The 18764-nt window shown below is 38.6% G+C and overlaps 1 protein-coding gene across 11 annotated transcripts in view; it reads right to left on the bottom strand.

The window, feature by feature from the left end:
- The window catches only part of GAS2 (growth arrest specific 2), a 74354-nt gene that overhangs the window by 10282 nt on the left and 45308 nt on the right, over nt 1-18764 (bottom strand). For all 11 annotated transcript variants that reach the window (XM_071559115.1, XM_071559121.1, XM_071559119.1 and 8 more), the window contains exons 6-7: nt 16613-16757; nt 13302-13409 (exon numbers count right to left, since the gene is read on the bottom strand). In XM_071559115.1, coding sequence (XP_071415216.1) covers nt 13302-13409; nt 16613-16757 — 253 coding nt within the window. The remainder of the gene's footprint in view (nt 1-13301; nt 13410-16612; nt 16758-18764) is intronic.

Below are 18764 nucleotides of genomic sequence, written 5' to 3'. Positions count from 1 at the left end.
CCAAATACACACAGATATTTGGCTACAGAGCCATATCTAGTCAAGTGCCATCTGTAGTACATTAGATATTTCAAATCTACTGTAGCTCAAGTGACTGCAGCTTGTATGGAAGTCTTTGGGCCAAATTTGGTCAGAGTATAAATAATACTGGAAATTACATACCAGGTACAACAACTGGACAGGAGTGCAAATGGCTGGAGAATTTAAACTAGCACTTTTATGGGCAAAATGTACTTCTGATGCAATGTGAAAGCAGGAAATCCACATCTGGCCCCTCTTCCAGCTTCTGGAAATAGTCATGCAAATGCAGGTCAGAGGTGAATTAATTGCAGCAGAAACACAAGTTGCCATCTGATGACAGGGCTCCAGGATATTTCACTGCAGCAACTTCTCTTGCTTGACCTGTTTCCTGTCTTTGTGTGATCCCACTGGCACTCACCATCATCCTAATTCGGAGTTCCAAGGTATTGGAACCTAAAATGGGGGTGCTCTGAAATTATAGAAATCAAGGATCTGCATTTCAGCCTACAAAAGGTATGAATTTTACATATCAAAGTGGAGTATTTAATTTCATACACGTCACTACTTTGTCCCAGTGATTGTCCCAATTTTGAACCTCATTACCAGCCTTACACTATTATTGCATCAAATTGAAGATGCAAATCTGAAGTATTTCATTTCTCAGCTACGTTAAAAGTTCTTTCTTATGTTCTAAACTGTACACATATGAACTATTTCAGATTTCTTTTTACTCAGGCTTTTCTTTTAAAACAGCTTAGCACAAAGTGACATTCAGCTGAAATCAGTGTCATCTACTATGATGTGTTAATTTGATTCTTTTATTGTTTTGATATATGAAAATATATTTTGCACAGACATGAAACTGCCAAGGTTTACCAGTTTGGTAAATCTGGGCACTAGAACAGAAAATACTGATGTTCTTGTTCTCCTCAGCCCTGCTTTGACTGCATATCTGATGTTAACTTTGTCCCTAATCCTCACTTTTCCATGAGACAGATCCAGGAAAAATCATGGTAAGACTATCACTTTTGTTATGTGGAATTCCAAGTTTATCTCTGGAATGCTTTCCAGGACAGTTTACTGTACTTTCAAGACACTTGTGAGAAGCTGACCAGGTGCCAAGCCCTGAAATCCATTTAAAGTGCCCTGAGTGCTACCAACCCCCCCACCACTTCCTTGGTATGGAAATTCAGATAAAGAAGGGATGGGGTTAAAAGGAGACACGGACTTAAAGACAGTGCAGATTTTTTCATATAGTGCTGCTTTTCTGAGGGATATTTAATAATTTCAGGACTCTGATAACTCTCTTGACACAGGAATGAATTATTTAAAGCGAGTATTAGTAATTCAGTTGAGTTTTGATGGCTGCCAGCTGTAACCTGACAGCACTTCCATTCAGTCACATGGAAATCCCCTGTTGTATATATTCCAGTGTGCTGGATCTCCTTGCAGCCATCAGTTTTATATCTTTCTGCAAATACCAGAAGAAAGATCTTTTTAGGTTCTGGCAAAGATGTTGGAACAGGAAAATGTGCTGGTTGCCAAAAAGGCACTGATTACTCTAACAGAGTAGCTGGAGTTTCTATCCTTTCCCTTTTAATATGTAAACTTGTTTCTGATTTAGAACTGCCTTCTGGAAAAGGTGTTTTCCTCAGTGCTCATTTGTGTCTAGCAAGGCTAGGTATTGACTCTGTTGTCTTAGAGAACACAAACCAGTTTTCAGTTACTCAGAGCATGAATGAATTTTCTACCACTTAGTCCTGCACTGCAGGAGACAGAGAGTGCACTCGGTAGGAACAGAAACAGCACTAGTGCATGTGGGCTCTTTAGTCGTGATTGCAACAGCGAGAATTAGGCAAAACTCCTTAACAAAGGAGTCTAACAAAAGGAAGAAGCAGCTTTAGACAAATCCAGTATGTAAGGATCAAGAATATCCTTGTATCCCTCAATGCTTCATCCCTAGATTTCCCTCCCATCAGAGAAGGACTTCTTGCTTGCTGTCAGCAGAGTAGAGTTTCCTTTGATAATGCTCCAGTAGAGCAACAGAGAACTTAACAAATGCTTACAAGATGACTCTGCACAATGATGATATCATTTTGAGGTGGTTTGGGGGATTAGGTTTGGGGGTTTTGTGGGGGTTTGTCTTTTGGGGGGTTGGATTTGTTGGTTGGTTGGTTGGTTTGTCATTTTGGGGTTTGGGGGGAGACTTAGGGGAGAGGTTTGGGGGTTTTTGTTTTTTTCTGCCAAGGTGGTCAGTAAAGACTGAAAAAGCTGTGGAAACATTGTTGGCTGAAATACTTTCATGCTGCTACCTCTGAATGTGGGGCAGACAGAGCTTCCTATATTCCACATCTGTGTGGTGTGCCCTGGGCACGCCTCCTTCAGACTGCAGAATTATTTAGTTTAAGCTTCCATTCAAAAAAGACTTTGCTTTTTAAACAGTTTTTGTTATTATGTTAATCCTGAACGTGAAAACTAAGTGCTAGGATAAGACTCTTAATTTTTTCCATGGCCATGGATAACCCCAAGCAGCAGCTCTGGACAGAGACAAAGCCACAGAGATCTTTCCCTTAGACAAGCCTTGCTAATGCTGAGCACCAGCTCTGAGAAATTCTTTCCATGTTATTTTCTTCTCAAAATATCTCCTAAGCAGGTATTACAAATTTTGAATGGGAATGAATGTGAAGATGACAGCGTAAAATGTAATTATTTCTCTTTTCATATCAAAGGAATCTTTCCCCATTAACACACTAATTTTTATGTATCGGACTCTTTACTTCAGTATTAGCAAAATGAGGTTATTACATACCAGTTCTTGAAGGATTTAATGTCAATGTGTTAATATTCACTAGAATCTGAAATAAGTTACAAACATGAATACTTCAATGATAATATATAATTTTAAAAAATCTGAAATAAATACACCCTCTCTTTGGTATTACTTTTCCTCAGTTGGGAAGTGTTCTAAAATTAGGCCAGTAAGACTAACCCTGAGTCAATTAGTCACATTATACCTGAATGTGTCACACAATGAAACACAGTTATCAATACCTGCAGACCAGGCTTTCATGGATTCCTTCAAAATTGGGGTTTATGCCCAGAGCTGACTTATGTAGGACTTTATACAACATCTTTTGCAAATACTACATTATATTTGAACAAAAACAAATCAGGAAAAAACAATCCCACCACTGTAGCAAAAAATACTAAAGAGAAGCAGAGAGACCTGAGAACAAAGGACACTTTCAGGACAAAGCTGCCATGGTATCACTCTTCAGCTTCCCAATTTGTGTATTTGGAGAGACTGGGTGGGGAGGAGAGGAGGAAAGAGAAACAGGGCTCTTTGTGCCCTCAGGGAATGCAAATGACTCCTCCCTCTCACCCCTCAGCAAATCAGGAGGAAATTATTAAGTAAAATGAACCAAAAAATTTGCATGAACACCATACATGAAGACCTGGGTTTGTTTTTTTCAGCCCATAATTTTGCTTGATTTCTGCCAGTTGGGTTTCAGACTTTTTGAATGCCTCTGTGGTTCTATACCTTAAACTGAATATTTAGAATAAATTTTTAAAAAACATTCTACCAAATATGTAAAATGCATACTTTCTGCAAAGAAGGATTTTTAGTCCATCCAGGATTATCCTCTTGTTCTTTGTAACAGATGCCTGTGTTTTACATGCATACAAAGAAGAAACCATAATAAAACCATAACAGAGAAAATGGACACTATTCTAATCATGCCAAAAGAGAGAAATCAACCTTATTTACAAGTGGAAATTATAACCTGTTGGCAGGTACCAGCCAGAAACACAGGAAGCCCAAAGTCAATGCATTACCCTTTTAATAATTTCTGTGATTTCTCACGTTCAGTAAAATGGGATCAGACAACTAAAGATGGTCCAGTCAATGCTTTGTTTGAAAAAATCCATTTACATGGAAGACAGTCCCAAAACCAAACCCAGGAAAGAGACTATGAAAATAAAGTTCAGTAGTTGGGTAAGTCTGTCTAAAAGGATAATGCTTTTGGAATCAGGCCCTTAGCAAATTGATCAGATTCCATAGAAATATGGCTGCTTTAGTTTGGTGTTTCAAAAAACCAAATGCTGTCCAATACAGAGAAGACAGATGAAGAAACAATACAGATCAGTGCCTTGATGACCAGATAATAAAAGTAAAGAGAAATGGGAGCAAGATAAACTTAGGAAATTTTTGACTGGGAGACTTTTTATGTTAGACATTTTTAACCCTATCATATAGTTGAAAGAATTCAATTTATTGTTCAAAGGAACACAAAAGTATTATCATCAACTCCAGTGTCTGAAACTAAGTGAGCTGGATTAGTTTAACTAATGGCAACATATTTCTCAGGTCCAATATTGAAAGAGAAACCTGAGCTGGATGAAGAATAACTACTATAATTTTTTTAATGTGTTCCCTTGATGGAAACCAGGAGATATTTTGGAATCTGAAGAGATACCAGTTTAGTTGAGCTCAAATGCCTTCCATAGAAAGCAACGTGTCAGAGCCAAATGGTATCAAGATATTAAATATTCCTGACAGTTGAAGAAAAATGAAACTAACAGACACTGATTTTGTGAGCAGTAGAAAGGGACAGGAAGCTCCCAGTTGGGTGCCAGGCCAAAAGCCCTGGGCACACCTCATGTCTCTGAGCATCCCTGCCACAGCAGAACCACCTGCAGCAGGCACAGGGTTTATATCCATTGCTGTCCCAATGGGAAGAGGCAAAAGTGTGGCTGGGCCAAGACTGTAAAGATCAAGTATTACACCTCCATCTCATTAAAAGGAAAAACTGAAAATTCAGGGAAGGGAAGGGGTTCAGTGTGGGGGTTGCTGGGGCAGAACACAGGGGGGGAGAAACCAGTTCCTTTACAAATACTCCAACATGTGCAAAACTTGGAGACAGAGGCACAAACCCACTTCCTTCATATTTGAAAGGTCTTGGAGATTATTTAATCATCCTTCAAATGAGACAGAAAATTATTATGGCTTTGAGATCATTAAATCTTCCTTCAAATTAGACAGGAAATTATTATGGCTATGTATTTGCCAAATATTTATAAAACATGTCTCCTTGTGAATAAATAATGACTCTTCTATATAATAAAGTTTCAGTGACATTAACAAGCAGTTTGAATCAACTGATCCTGATTTATGGCTTGATGCACAATCTATAGCTGGTCTTCAGTTTAACAGTTACTGTTTTCTGGAAAATACTTTTAAGATAAATAGTTGACTCTGGGATCTCCAGAGTTTATTGGTCTTTGCCAAAGAAATGTTTCCTGTATTTAAAACTTCCTTATAGCAACAGCTTCTTCTTTTTTTGCTCTGAGTTCCAAAAAATCAATGACAAAAAAAAAAAAAAAAAGAGAAGGGATGCTCCTAAAATAAACAATAGAAACTGCATATCCAGTTTTAACTCCAAAGTCCACACTGGGATAAGATACAAGATTTATCCCTGCCCTTTGTGGGCTGCCACTGGCTTCAGTGTTTGTCCAACAACTTCCATCTGTCCCTAAGGTGGTACTTACTCTGTAACATTCATGTGATAATTAATAAAACTTTTCATCAGGGCAAAAATGCAGAAATTAGGGGTTTTAATGTTATATTCCCATTAGAATAACATATGTAATCAAATTTGAGTGCGTTTAACCTTAAAATCTATTTCCTTAATTCTATTTTACTGTAGAGTAGAATTACTGGCAAGAGTATTTGCCAGTCATTTTTCTTTAACTATTTACATTAACAAATGGAATTTAAAATATGAAGTAAAATTAACTATTATTAATACTTTCCTAAATTATTTCAAGCAAATTACAAAAAATCATTACATTTTAGTTACATAAAAACGAAACATCTTCACTTAAAAAACATTGTTCAATATATCCTAAAAGTATTATTTCTGTTATTGCAATGTAAGACAGATTCACTGAGTTTACCATGACTATTTCATAGTCTTTGGCTCCTAGACAGATTATTAAATAATTAAAGGTACATAACTGTTGAGAGTCTCATTGTTTTAGTCATTATATACCATCAGAGTTTAATTAATTAATTCTCTTTAATTAATTCTCTTTAATTAATTCTCTTTGGGTTTTTTGAGAGATAAATCCATTCCTACTGACTTCCACAGGTGCAGCTGAACTCCTGCTTTGTTGTTTTTTTCCTTTAAAGTTGGAACCCAACACCTTGAGATAGAATCCTAAGAAATCAATGCAAAAATTCTCCATAATTTCTAACAAAGAATATCTCAAATTGATAGTTTACTTTGTAGATTTTTAATATAAAAGAGAAACAATACCAACCACAGTAATTCTGTAATTTGATTCACAATTCCATTTATCAACATCACAGAAATAGAAAGGAGTTGCTTGACCCTCTCCACTGAAAGAACCCTGTAGGTGAGATGAATGCAGCCTTTGGAGTCTAAAAAAACCCAAACAAACAAACAAAAACCAATCAAACCAAACCAAACAAACCCAAAACCCAAAGGTTTTTGGAAAGGAACAAAACCCAAAAATAAAAGCTCAACTTTTCCCCTGTCTCTCTGGGAAGAGTGAGCAACCCACAGCTTCAGTTAGCAAAAATCCCCCTTGTGCAACAGGGGGATAAATTCTCTGCCATGCAAATCATGAATATTCTTATTAAAATACAATGTTCTATATTTCAACATGATAAAGAGGATTTGGAAACGGAGCATTTGCTTCTTTTCTCCTGATCAGAACTAGATGGCAGCACAGAGGACAAAGCTATCAATAAACACATGGGATGAACTTCTGCTGTGTTTATTTATTGTTCAAAGTACTTTATACCTTTGCACACACCTTGCATGTTCCCTCAGAGGTGCAGTGGAGTTGGAAACAAAACTCAGCAGATAGAAATAGTTTTTAGTAAACAACATGAATGCTTACAAAGTGTGACTGGAAAAAGCCTTCACAGTGGTAAGAGAATGACAAAAAATAAAACACTTTTTAAAATGCACTTCAACTTTTTCCTGTTGTTTGAGGAATTGAAAGGTCAAACTACATCATATTAAATGTATTACATACCATTTCTGTTAAATCATGGCCAACTCAGTTCTATGTAGAACCACCATTCCTGATCCAAGACATAAAGCCCAGTTGGAAATTGCCATCTGAGATAAGAGTTCTTTAAGAATCACAGAACCATAGAATCAGTTGGGTTGGAAGAGACCTCTGAGATCATAAAGTCCAACCCTTCATCCAACCCCACTTTGATTACCAGATCATGGCACTCAGTGCCACGTCTTGTCTCATCTTAAAAACCTCCAGGGATGGAGAATCCACTCCCTCTCTGGGCAGCCCATTCCAATGCCTGATTACTCTCTCTGGAAAGAACTTCTTCCTGATATCCACCCTAAACCTCCCCTGTCAGAGTTTAAGCCCCCTTGTCGTATTTCTGAGTGCCTGGGAGAAGAGACCAACTCCCACCTGGCCACAACTTCCCTTCAGGTAGTTCTAGACAGTGATGAGGTCACCTCTGAGCCTCCTCTTCTCCAGGCTAAACACCCCCAGCTCCCTCAGCCTCTCCCCACAGCACTTGTGCTCCAGTCCCTTCACCAGCCTTGTTGCTCTTCTCTGGACCTGCTCCAGCCCCTCAATCTCTTTCCTGAACTGAGGGGCCCAGAACCAAACACAACATTCAAGGTGTGGCCTCACCAGCGCAGAGTACAGGGGGAAGGATCACTGCCCTGTTCCTGCTGGCCACACTGTGTTTGATCCAGGCCAGGATCCCATTGGCCTTCTTGGCCACCTGGGCACACTGTTGGCTCCTGTTGAGCTTCCTGTCCCTCAGTCCCCCCAGGTCCCTTTCTGCCTGGCTGCTCTCCAGCCACTCTGTGCCCAGCCTGGAGCACTGCAGGGGGTTGTTGTGGCCAAAGGGCAGGACCTGCACTTGGCCTTGTTAAACCTCATCCCATTGGAATCAGCCCATCTCTCAAGTCTATCCAGATCCCTCTGCAGAGCCCTCCTGCCTTCCAGCAGGTCGACACTCCCTCCCAACTTGGTGCCATCAGCAAATTTGCTGATGATGGACTCAATCCCCTCATCTAAATCATCAATAAAGATGTTAAACAGGACTGGACCCAACACAGACCCCTGGGGAACACCACTGGTGACCGGCCACCAGCTGGATGCAGCTCCATTCACCAGCACTCTATCACCAGCACAGTATCACCCTGAAGCTGAAGAACACTGCAAGAGATAATCAATGCACTTTTATGCCTGATCCTACATGTCCAGTGAGAATCCCTCATGAACAGTGCAGAGCTTTGGTTTACTCCTGTCACCAGATCCAGGTGAGCTGCATTTATGGTCTTTTCTCTGCATAGGACCAAGAGTTATGGTTACAGAACAAAAGTATATTATAGACAAAGTATATCACAACAAAGAATCAGGATGGTTTTTTCCTTTCTAATTAGCATTGTATAGTAATTATCTAAAACCACAGTGAAGAATATTAACTTAAATTCATCCCATAAATTGTTGTGCTGTTCCTCTGTAAATTATAGATGTGCTTACCTGAACTGTGTTAAATGATATTCACATTAGTGTCATCCAAGAGCTTTTCAGCTCATCAAAGAGGTTTAAATAAGGAATGTGAAGCACAGTGCTGTCCTTGTTAAAGAGCACCACCACAAACATTCTCCATTTCTAGTTTACTAGTTCTAAACTGTAAGCACAAATTGCTGTCTCATCATTAATGCAGAATGTATTATGGTCTAGTAAATGTTAAATGGATTCTTACAAAATTATTTATCTATTAAACAGAAACACAAGAAAGTAACAAAAAGGAAATAGTTTCCCCTATGAAGATTTTCATTCTGAACCTCCTTGTCTGTGGCCTCCTGGTGGATGGATTAGCAGTGTCTGTGCTCTTAGAAATGCAGGTGCTGGTCCAGCACCTTCCACATACAAGATGCTACAGAAGCAGAAAAAGGAGATGAGATGAGTGGAGTTACATAATTCAGTCTATTTTTGTGCTCTCAATATTTTAGGGAACAAAAAGTCTGAAATAACATGATCTATAATACATATTTATCTAGCTTTGTTACTCATCCCTACTTACCTTTAAAGCACTGACAATTTTTTTTTGCATAATTAATTACCTGAGAGAACAACCCCTCTGCTGACACTGGAGTGTGTTCTACAGGGTGATTTTTACTCCTGCAGAGCTCCTCCACAGCCTGTCAGTGCCACTGAATCTGACATTGCATCTGTGCACTCACACACACACATCTTGTCAAAAAATGTGCTGCCAAGTCTAACAAGAACTCCATTGGGGTGAAAGGAAAAAGGAATAACTCCAACACTTTTCCATTAAATTAGCAGCTAAGAATTTAACTTATGAAGGGTGTTTTGTAAAGAAGGTTACAATGAATCCTTTCAAAGTTCTAGACACTGAATTAATGTGAATGGCCACACAAATGCAGGATATTGATGAAAAAAACATAGAAAATTAAATTAAGGAGGCAAAATGCTATTTATTTAATTTCTGGCTATTTATTGTTTAGCTAACCCTCAGTGAAAGTCTGTCATCCATTTAACTAGAAATGCCAAGTGTTCATAGACTGCTCTTATGTTGAGGGCAAACACAGCATTTCCAGGTACAAATTGAACAGAGAGGTGTCCATGGGCTTCTGGCTCCACAGAAGCTTCTACACCTGAGTAAGAAAAGCTCAAGGCAGAAAGGGGAAAAAATAATTTATAAAAGGGGCAAGAACAAGCAAGCTGTACCTTCAACTGAGGGAGGGCAAGGTCTGGCCAATGTCAGCAATGTCAGAGTATAAAATAAAGAGATTTCATGAGTCTTCTACAGGAAGCACCAAACTCTGGTCACCCACTGACATGTTCAGTATCATTGATTGTCCAAGAGCTTTGGAGTCTGGTGGAGGGAATTTTGGAATTTTACTGGCCCTGTAAGGGCTCAGGGTTTGTGCGGTTTTGATTTTTTTTTTTTTTTGTTTTTTTAAACAATAAACAAAACTGAGAAGGCTGAAGAGAATTGCACTTCACATTTAAGACTAAAATGTGCCATTTACCCTGTTATTGCAAAGCTGTTGGTGAGGAACTGGCACACAGTAAAGACACATTTTCAGAACTCACAAGATCCCAGGCATCCCACCACATCTGCTTGGGAGTTGGGTTCATTAAAACTCCTGATCTGCCTGTGATTTTGACTTTTTAGACATCCTTGAAAGGTATTTGCTGTGGATAAAGCTTAAGGAAGGAATTTCACTGCTAAAAAGGTAAACTGTTTTGCAGACTGGAGGTGAATGGGTCTGGGAAAAGCAGAACAGCTGTTAAAATCTTTGGAATCAGGAAGAGAAAAAAATTCAGGAAAATGATGCTGAATAAAAACCAAAAGACAGAAGCACACCAAGCAAAAGCTTTGAGTACAACTTATGCATTTAGATGGGAAAGGCAGAACAAGATATCTGAGTCTTGAGAACTGTATAATCAAATCTGCTTTCCATTTCTCCTTATTTCCAGTTCTGCCTGGATTGTTTGGAGCAAAATGTGCTCCTCTGCTTATACACAAGTACATTCTTCTCACCAGAAAGAGGCAATAGCACACACCAGACTGTCTGCAGAGTGGGCTTATATGTATAAACATATATATTGCACACATATGTGTTAGTAAATCCCAACATAAAGTTTCTACACAGGTGCTGTAGCAGGTAAATAACACCTTTCATTTCCCGGGATTTAGAAGAAAAAAGTAGGAAATAAACATTTTATTATTACCATAGCAAAATGATGCTGGAGTGATATCAATTATCAGAAGCACATGCAAAAAAGAGCAATCACATACTTATTAACTGGTCTTATCAGACTCCATGACTCTCTTTCCCCAGTTACAAAACATATTTGTGCAAGTTTTCAGACCTTGTTATTCCTTATTTTTAAAAATAAGAATTAGACTGACACATGTTTTCTGTGATTTTTTTGCATGAAACCTAAGTTCTGTCAGACTTTCTTTTTCTTTGCTGTTCCTTTTTCATTTGTTTCATATACAGATATAAATTAATAAAAAGAGGTACTTGGGGGGCACTTTTTCTTCTGTTTTTGTTTGAGTGAGTGGTTGGGGTTTTTTTCACAGAACTTGTAGAGCCAGAGTAAATTTTTTACAGATAAAATATTACTAAATAATTTCTGAAGAGAATAACCTTAATAATCAATTAAGAGGTGTTAACTACTACCACATGGCACACTTGTGGAATCCCTGAGAAAATACAGGTTTGAAGTCCTACAGAGGTTCTTGGAGAGAGTTAATACAGTACTGGGTTTACTAAACCAGCTTAAACCAATGAAACTGCTGATTCCAATTCAACTGCGACACATTGGATTGCAAAGAAATGGCATATTTTGGCTGGGTAAAGAACATACAATGTGGGAGGAAATACCTCACTGGCATGAAATTGGGTGCCAAACAGAGACACAATTAAAAACCAGCTGCACATCTCAAGTGTGCTCTGTCACAAGTGCCCAAAGGAGCCCAAAGAAAGGCAATAAATTGACTTTTGTACATGATAAGAACATGTAAAATGAATAGCCAAAACTTCCTGTGATCCAGTGAACTATCCCAAAACGAGGTTCAAACCAACAAAAACCAAATGACAAATGACTTTTAAAACCAAGGAATAGAGACTTGCCTCCACCAAAATTCATGGCAGGTTTCCATTGATACCAGTATTGCAGCAATGAGCCCTAATACTTTAGTTTAATACCTAATCTATATCACTGTTATGGGGGTTTTGCACAATTCAGCTTGGAATGTGGCAGAATGATATGAAAAAGGTGTTTTGTTTGCAAACTTGGAAGGCAATCTGGCTGGGACTAGACTGCACAATAAAGAATCCAGCAAAATGGAATTCGACACTCAACATTCTGGCAGAACTCGAGTTTCTCAAAACTAGAAGATTGAAAATGCTTTTATACTGTTTTTTGAAATTAAAATTAAAAGGAAGAAAATGTAAGTGTTAAACTGTGCCAGATTGCTGAGGTCGTTGTTTAATGATCATTATCTTCTTCAGTCATTTGAAGGTAGTAATAAACCTAGTACCTAAATATACTGCAGAATTAAAAAAGTCTCACTGGCTATGAACCAGAAAATTTATTAGTCCTTTATATTAGCATGTTAAATCTCAAACTATCTATGAGATTTAGTAAATCCTTTATTTCTTCTTCTTTCTGACCTATTAGTGAATTAATGCGGAGTTCTTGATTCTTTTTCAGCACAGCACTTACACACGTTCCCAATTTCACACTCCTGAGAAAACCCAAAGCCGTATCTAGATTTGACTTCATTGTAAGTTATGTTAAGCATAAGTTTATGACTGAGCAAGCACTCTGGTGTTTTGTGGAACCAGGAACTTGACTTCTACAGATGGGAAGGAGTCCCTCTAACTTCTTTTGTTCTCACAAGTGCTAAATCCTCAGTTTTATTAGGTCATAGTTAGTGCATTCAGCAAAAGAAGGATAACAGTTTTTGGAGAGCAATAAATCATGACTCAAGAATAGTGCATGTGGAGAGGAAAATGAAAAGAGTATAGCATGAATCAGACTCTTAACATATTCCTACAGAACAGGAAGATTCGCATATTTTCAATTCCAATTACCATTGACATATAGAGAGAATATTAAGAGGATCAAAGTGAAGTTTGGAAAGTATAGCTGTGATATAGCTGTGATATAGCCAGATATTCAGCTAGCAAATATTTATAGTGATGATTAACTCTGTGCTATGGGAGTTAGTACTGTACATACAAAGTCTGGGTTTGGAAATATCTGTTAATCAAATGAAGTACTATGAACATTAATGTTTTGCTCCTCCTACCTGAGCAATGTATCTTAGCCATGACTTGGCAATTCAGTGATCAGGAAGTCTTTGATCTGTTTCCTGATGTGTCAAACAGTATCAGTCAAGTGGGAGAAAGACTGTTTTAATACAGATAAACTGAGAGAAAGCCATGACATCCATTTCTGAAGACTTTTCTTTTGGTTCCATTTATCAAAGAGAGAGCAAATGCAAAGGCCTAAAGTTAGAAGGATCTACACATACTAATAATTCCCTGGTCAGTAAACACGCTGTAGTTTATTTACTGCCCAACAGTGCCATGAAAATGAGTCAGTGCTGGTTAACAATAAAATATTTTCTCCTTCTAATCAGTGATGCAATTTTCCAAGTGGAAGGCAGCAGACGCCAGCAATTCAAGACAAAATAAAAATAAAAGCTTTACCCTAATGAAGAGGATCTTCTCTCCAACTCTGTACCTTCCCTGTGAGAGACGCTCCACGCAGAACTTAGTAGGGCATTTACAAGGTGGATCTTCAGAAATGTGTTTAACCTAGAAAGCATGGAAGTTATTAATACAAACTGATTAAAATGGCACATGTGGTATAACATTCATTGAAACATTTGTCATAATGTAACTCCAGCATAAGTCTTAATTGATGACATTTTTCTTAGCTTTTCTTAATATTTCTGTAATCCCAGAAACACCCTATGGTGCCTCCAATGTCAGCAATGGTGTAGGAGCAGTGATGAGTTAACAATAGAGATGAGTGTCACACAGTGCCACATTAAATCTGTGCTCTTTAACTGAAGTCAAACAGTTTGTTATGTTGAGTTCAGGATCCAACTTTTATAGTGTGTTCTCACTATTTTGTGGTGAATCAGCACCAAGGGCTGCTATAGCTGACAGGCAAAAAGATGTCATGAAGATGCATTCTGTCTTCTAAAGATATATAAGAAATACAGAAGCATCTTCCTTACCATTAAGAGGCCCTGCATCTTTCAAATTGTGCACTAACACCTTAAAAGAAATCATACAGAAAATAATGTAACATAATCATAAAACCATGCCAAGATGCTCCCCAGTATTTCCAACTACCCTTTAACATCTCCCCATTAGGGACTAGTGCATCCCAAGGTAATTTAAAAGGACCTTGAGCCCATTGCCAGACCCAACCCTGTAGCCCCAGACAGAAGGGCTGTGAAAAGACAGGCAAAACCACTTCCCTGCTCTTTATTACCTGCATCAGCCTGGCTTTGGCCTCCTGGGTCTGCATGTGCTACCAAAGGCACTAAAAAGTGTATCTTGTACTCTCCAGTGATGGGAAAGTAGCCAAGGCATCAATGCCAAAAGAACAGATCTGGTGGAGAAAATCTCACTTGACATTCAAACTGCACAGAACAGCAGGAACCAGGGCAGCGCTTCCGTACTCTGAGTGTGGCAGAACCAACCAATGCAAAGCACCAGAAGAACCTGCAGATGTTTTGTGCACTTCAAAAAATATCCCAGAGACATTTTCAAATCTAATTTGTAAACCAAGGCCTATAAAAACAGCCTGAGGTCCAGGAAAGACTATTGTCAGAACAGCTAAAACATGAAAGCCTTAAATTGTGTCAGTGAGAAAAAATATCTGGACAAAGCTGTGGCTCTCTGATAGGGGTTTTGATTTTGTGAATAGATGAACATGAAAGGCTTCTGAAGTACAAATGTTTTTCAGATATGCTTTAAGAATTAAGTTATATTATATTAAATAAGCCCGAAAGAACTTAAAAGGTAGATAACTACTGTTTCTATGCTTTTGAAACCAGTGCTGTTGAGTGATTTAAAGGCTTTCCAGTTATTTCTGCAATTGTTCAGTGCTGTTATGAAAACAATTTTATTTCTTTGTGGAGGTAATTTTTAATAAGTATTCTTAAGATTTTTTTTTAACACAGGGTTTAGTATATTTGTGGGGGAAAAAATAACAGCAGAGGAACTCTACATGTATTTTACACACAAAAAGTGTTTCTCAAGAACCACATGAGTTGTCCTCAGTTTGAATGAATCACAATTTGGATTTTAAGAATAGCTATTCAAGTGATTTGATCAACAGGAGTGAGAGTTAACCATTTCTGGTGAATCAAACTATTTAGATAGTCAATGTACAATAGGAATAACGTGCCTGAAGTCAGTGGGGGATGACTCAGATACAAGTGTAGTTTGCTGAGGATGAAAAAGGTGATTTCTGTCTTTCTTGGAATGTGGTACTAGGTGTGGGATTGTGCTTAGGGACCTATTTGGCAATGGCCCTCTGAACACTGTTTGATTATCAGGGATTTCTACATCTCATGGCATTTATCACCTCTGGAGACCCCGGAAATTCAAAGTTGAAAATCGATAGCCTCAATTCTGCATCTATCAGGGTTCATCTAAGCAAGGAAAAGCCCAGAGTAGCAGGGCCTAACAGGCTCACGGTTGTTTTGAACTGTGCAAGCAAAATAGAGCCATCCTTGACCTCTGGGGAATGACAGCCAACAGGTTTATACTGGTGTAAACCAGGGAATAATAAGATCTTCGCTGCTGATCCTGCTGTTGAGGCTTCCATTGCCTTACTGTCCCCGAGGACACAGAGGTATTACTGAGTGGAATTTGGAAATCAAGTAAGGAAGCAGAGGAAAGAATTCTATTCTATTTTATTTTGTGTCTGGACTACAGGAGCACTGCTGCTATTTTATAGTGTGAGCGTCTGGGGCAGTGTGGGTCAGGAATCTGGCTGGATGGATTCCATCCTGTCTATCCCCACTGCTTTCTAAATTAAAGGAGGTGCTTAGAGACAACCTTCATACTCTGCTCTGTTTCTGCAGGATATCCAGTCACCATGCTCCTTCTGCCCAGAAATCTCTCAGTTCTGCTGAAACATGAGTGCTTTTGCAGAGTTAAGGAAGAAACACAAACCCAAGAATTTTAACTGTAATTATATGCATCAAATACAAACGAGTGTTTCAATAAAACGAACGAACATTATATCCCATCTGCTCTTTGTAACAGAGAAGTGGCACATGGATTTTTCAAGAAGTGCTTTGTAACTCCCAGGTGGCACATCTACCTCGCAGTGGAGCAGTTGCCATGGAAACTGCTGCTTTTTACAGGCTGGAGTTGTACTTTTCAAGTTTAACCTCTTCGTGGTCTCAAAATGTGTCCTTTTCATCTGATTCCAGCTGTTTTAAATGAACCCCTGTGGGATTGCAGCCGAGGAATGAACACTCAGTGTGCTGCAAGGAGTTTAATGAAATTCAAACCAAGATACTTTCGTTCCAAAAAGGAGGAAAACAATGCTTGTTGTTTTGATGTTGTTTTGGTTTTGTTTTTTTTTACTATGTGAGAAACACGCAGAACAGCAGCATAAAAATCAGGCTGAAATATCACAGAAGTGTTTGTTCTAAGTACAAGCCATTGAGGTCAAGTCAGTAGGAGCCAGATCTCCTCATCCTGCCTCAGTCTGTCCTCAGACAAAGCACCCAGTGGGAGTTGGTGAGTGAGAAGCAAAGGAGCAGTAAGAAGGGAGCGTGGCCCTAAGCACAAAGCTAAGCTGTAGAGCTCCTACACAGTGTGAATTTTTGTGGGTTTTTTTTCAGGCTTCAGACATAAATAATTGTGGTCAAAAATTAATTAACTCCATCAGCCTGCAAATGTTTCAAATACAGTGAGATGTTAAAGTCAGGTTTGTGTGTGCTTTGCAGGAAAGTGCACATCAGAACAGAGCAGACAGAACTCACAGCATCATCCAAGAGCTTCCCTGTGCTCTTCTTCGCAGGAGACTTTGTTGGGGACGGTGAAGGAGATGGAAGGGGAGCTGAAAGTGTTTCCTCTTGTTCAATCTCTTTTTCCAGCTTTATTAATCCAGGAGGCTCCACCCCAAACCTTTTGCAAACATGCAAATAATATGTTATTAGTCCATATAAAGTACTACCTATTTTAAGACAGAATGGTGGAAAGAATTTCTGCTTTCTGAATTGCACTAGTGTGCATTCATTAATAAACATGTATAAAATATATCAATCACTGCTGCCATCCTTTCAAATTAACAGAAGAATTGAATTTAGGTGGAGTGTCAGTTAATCAACTTTACAGGAAATACAGGGTATTTTTCAGCTTCTCTGGTAACAAGTATGTTGGGGAATAATTAATTTATGAACAACATGAGGCCTCAAAAATAATATACCATACAGGACACAGTCAAACTCCACACATTTACTTTGATTTTATTTTTTATTTTCTTTCCGATCAACATCCTTTCAAATTACTTGACAACTTGTATTTTGTGTTAGTATTTTTCAAAGAAATCCAGATGAAAAGGGTTATCCTGGTCCCAGATATTGCACTAAATTTAGACATAAATAAACTGAGATATGGCCACTATTTTTCAGAATTGGCTATAGCTTTTTCTAACTGATTTTTGACAGCCAACCTTCAGATCTCTGTTTACAGCAGCAAGAGACTTGTAGATTCAGCTAAAACAAAATACAACTTCATGCAACTTCAGCACAGAGGAACTCAGAGCACTTGGAAAGAAGGCTCTATTTGAAAGAGCTTTTGGAAGCTTTATGGCAGGTGACTGAGTCAGTATCTCACAGCAAGCAGCAGAGCTTGTGCACATGTCAGAGGTCTGAAAGCCCATCCCATTTTCCTAATCACTGATAATTCCCTTATGTGTTTGGGGTTTTGGTTGTTGGGGTTTTTTTCTTTTATTTTGTTGAGGTTTTTTGCCAATAATGAACAAAACCCAGAAAAACAGAGATGGTTCCTTTTTTCAAAGTGGGACTTTAGCTTGGAAAAGTTACCATGCAAAGTAGACTTCTCATAGCAAACTACTTCAATAAATGAAACCATATTTTCTTCTGCAGTAGAAAAGCCCTTAGCTCAGATGCAGAACTGTAATGACTTATCTAGGTAAAGATCTGGACACTAAAATACTGAGCAGTAAGGAATACAGAGCAACAAAATGTAAGCTAAATACCATCATCATGTTAGAAATGTGCAGAGAAAGGCGTGAGCACATATATTGGCTTTTGTGTTCTTCTGATAACATTTCCTTCAGTCACACTGCCTAGTAGTGAACGTAAAGAAAACCAAGAACCAGCTCTGTGCCTGTCTGGGCCTCTGACTGGTGCAGTTCCCTAATGACCAGCCAGCCAACACTGAGGCAAGCACTTACACACAATCCATTGGCTTCCTGTCTGTCTGCAGATGCTGACAGGCTGTAAATCATTACATTCCTCCTGGGCTCTGAGCCTACTCCTGCAAACAGCCTTACACATCAAATAAAACTCTCACTCCAAGCAATGCTACTCCTTTGCTTCTACTGTTTTTCATGATTTCCACTTTTTGTCTTTGTGACAGAATTTTAAAGCTCCCTGTACTTCCAGTATTCTGAATTCCTCTGGTGAAAAGATGGAAAATCAAATCAAAGAATAAACACACACATGTTTTTTTCCACAGTGTATCAACCTGAAGTGCAGTTACTGGAAAGCTGAAATGGTAAAACCCACATCTTTTTTGTCAGGGTAGAGGTGCAAATTCTGCTCAGGAAGGTATGCAGAGAATTTCCTCTTCTGCTTCTTTCTAGCCTGGCCTCTCACAACCACAACTGAAGCAGCACTGGACTGTAACTTGATCTCCACTAGACTTCTTAGAGCATCATTTTCCATTTTTAGTACAGTAAAATTGAATACAATAGCAGAAAGATCTTGAAATTGCTCAACAGTAATTCCAAGAGACCTGTGGGGGTTTTTTAACTCCCCAGAGTTTAACAGTTACCCAAGAACTTAATTTTTTTTTGTGTGCAGAAAAGATAATTTAGCTGTTTTCCATTGTATAATCTCTGACTTCCAAACACTTTGGGAGAATGTTGGACCTGTGCAACCCACT

Source organism: Pithys albifrons, chromosome 6, assembly GCF_047495875.1.
Source record: "Pithys albifrons albifrons isolate INPA30051 chromosome 6, PitAlb_v1, whole genome shotgun sequence".
Taxonomy (NCBI): domain Eukaryota; kingdom Metazoa; phylum Chordata; class Aves; order Passeriformes; family Thamnophilidae; genus Pithys; species Pithys albifrons.
Note: the sequence above shows the minus strand (reverse complement) of the source record. Positions and strands in the feature narration are given on the sequence as shown.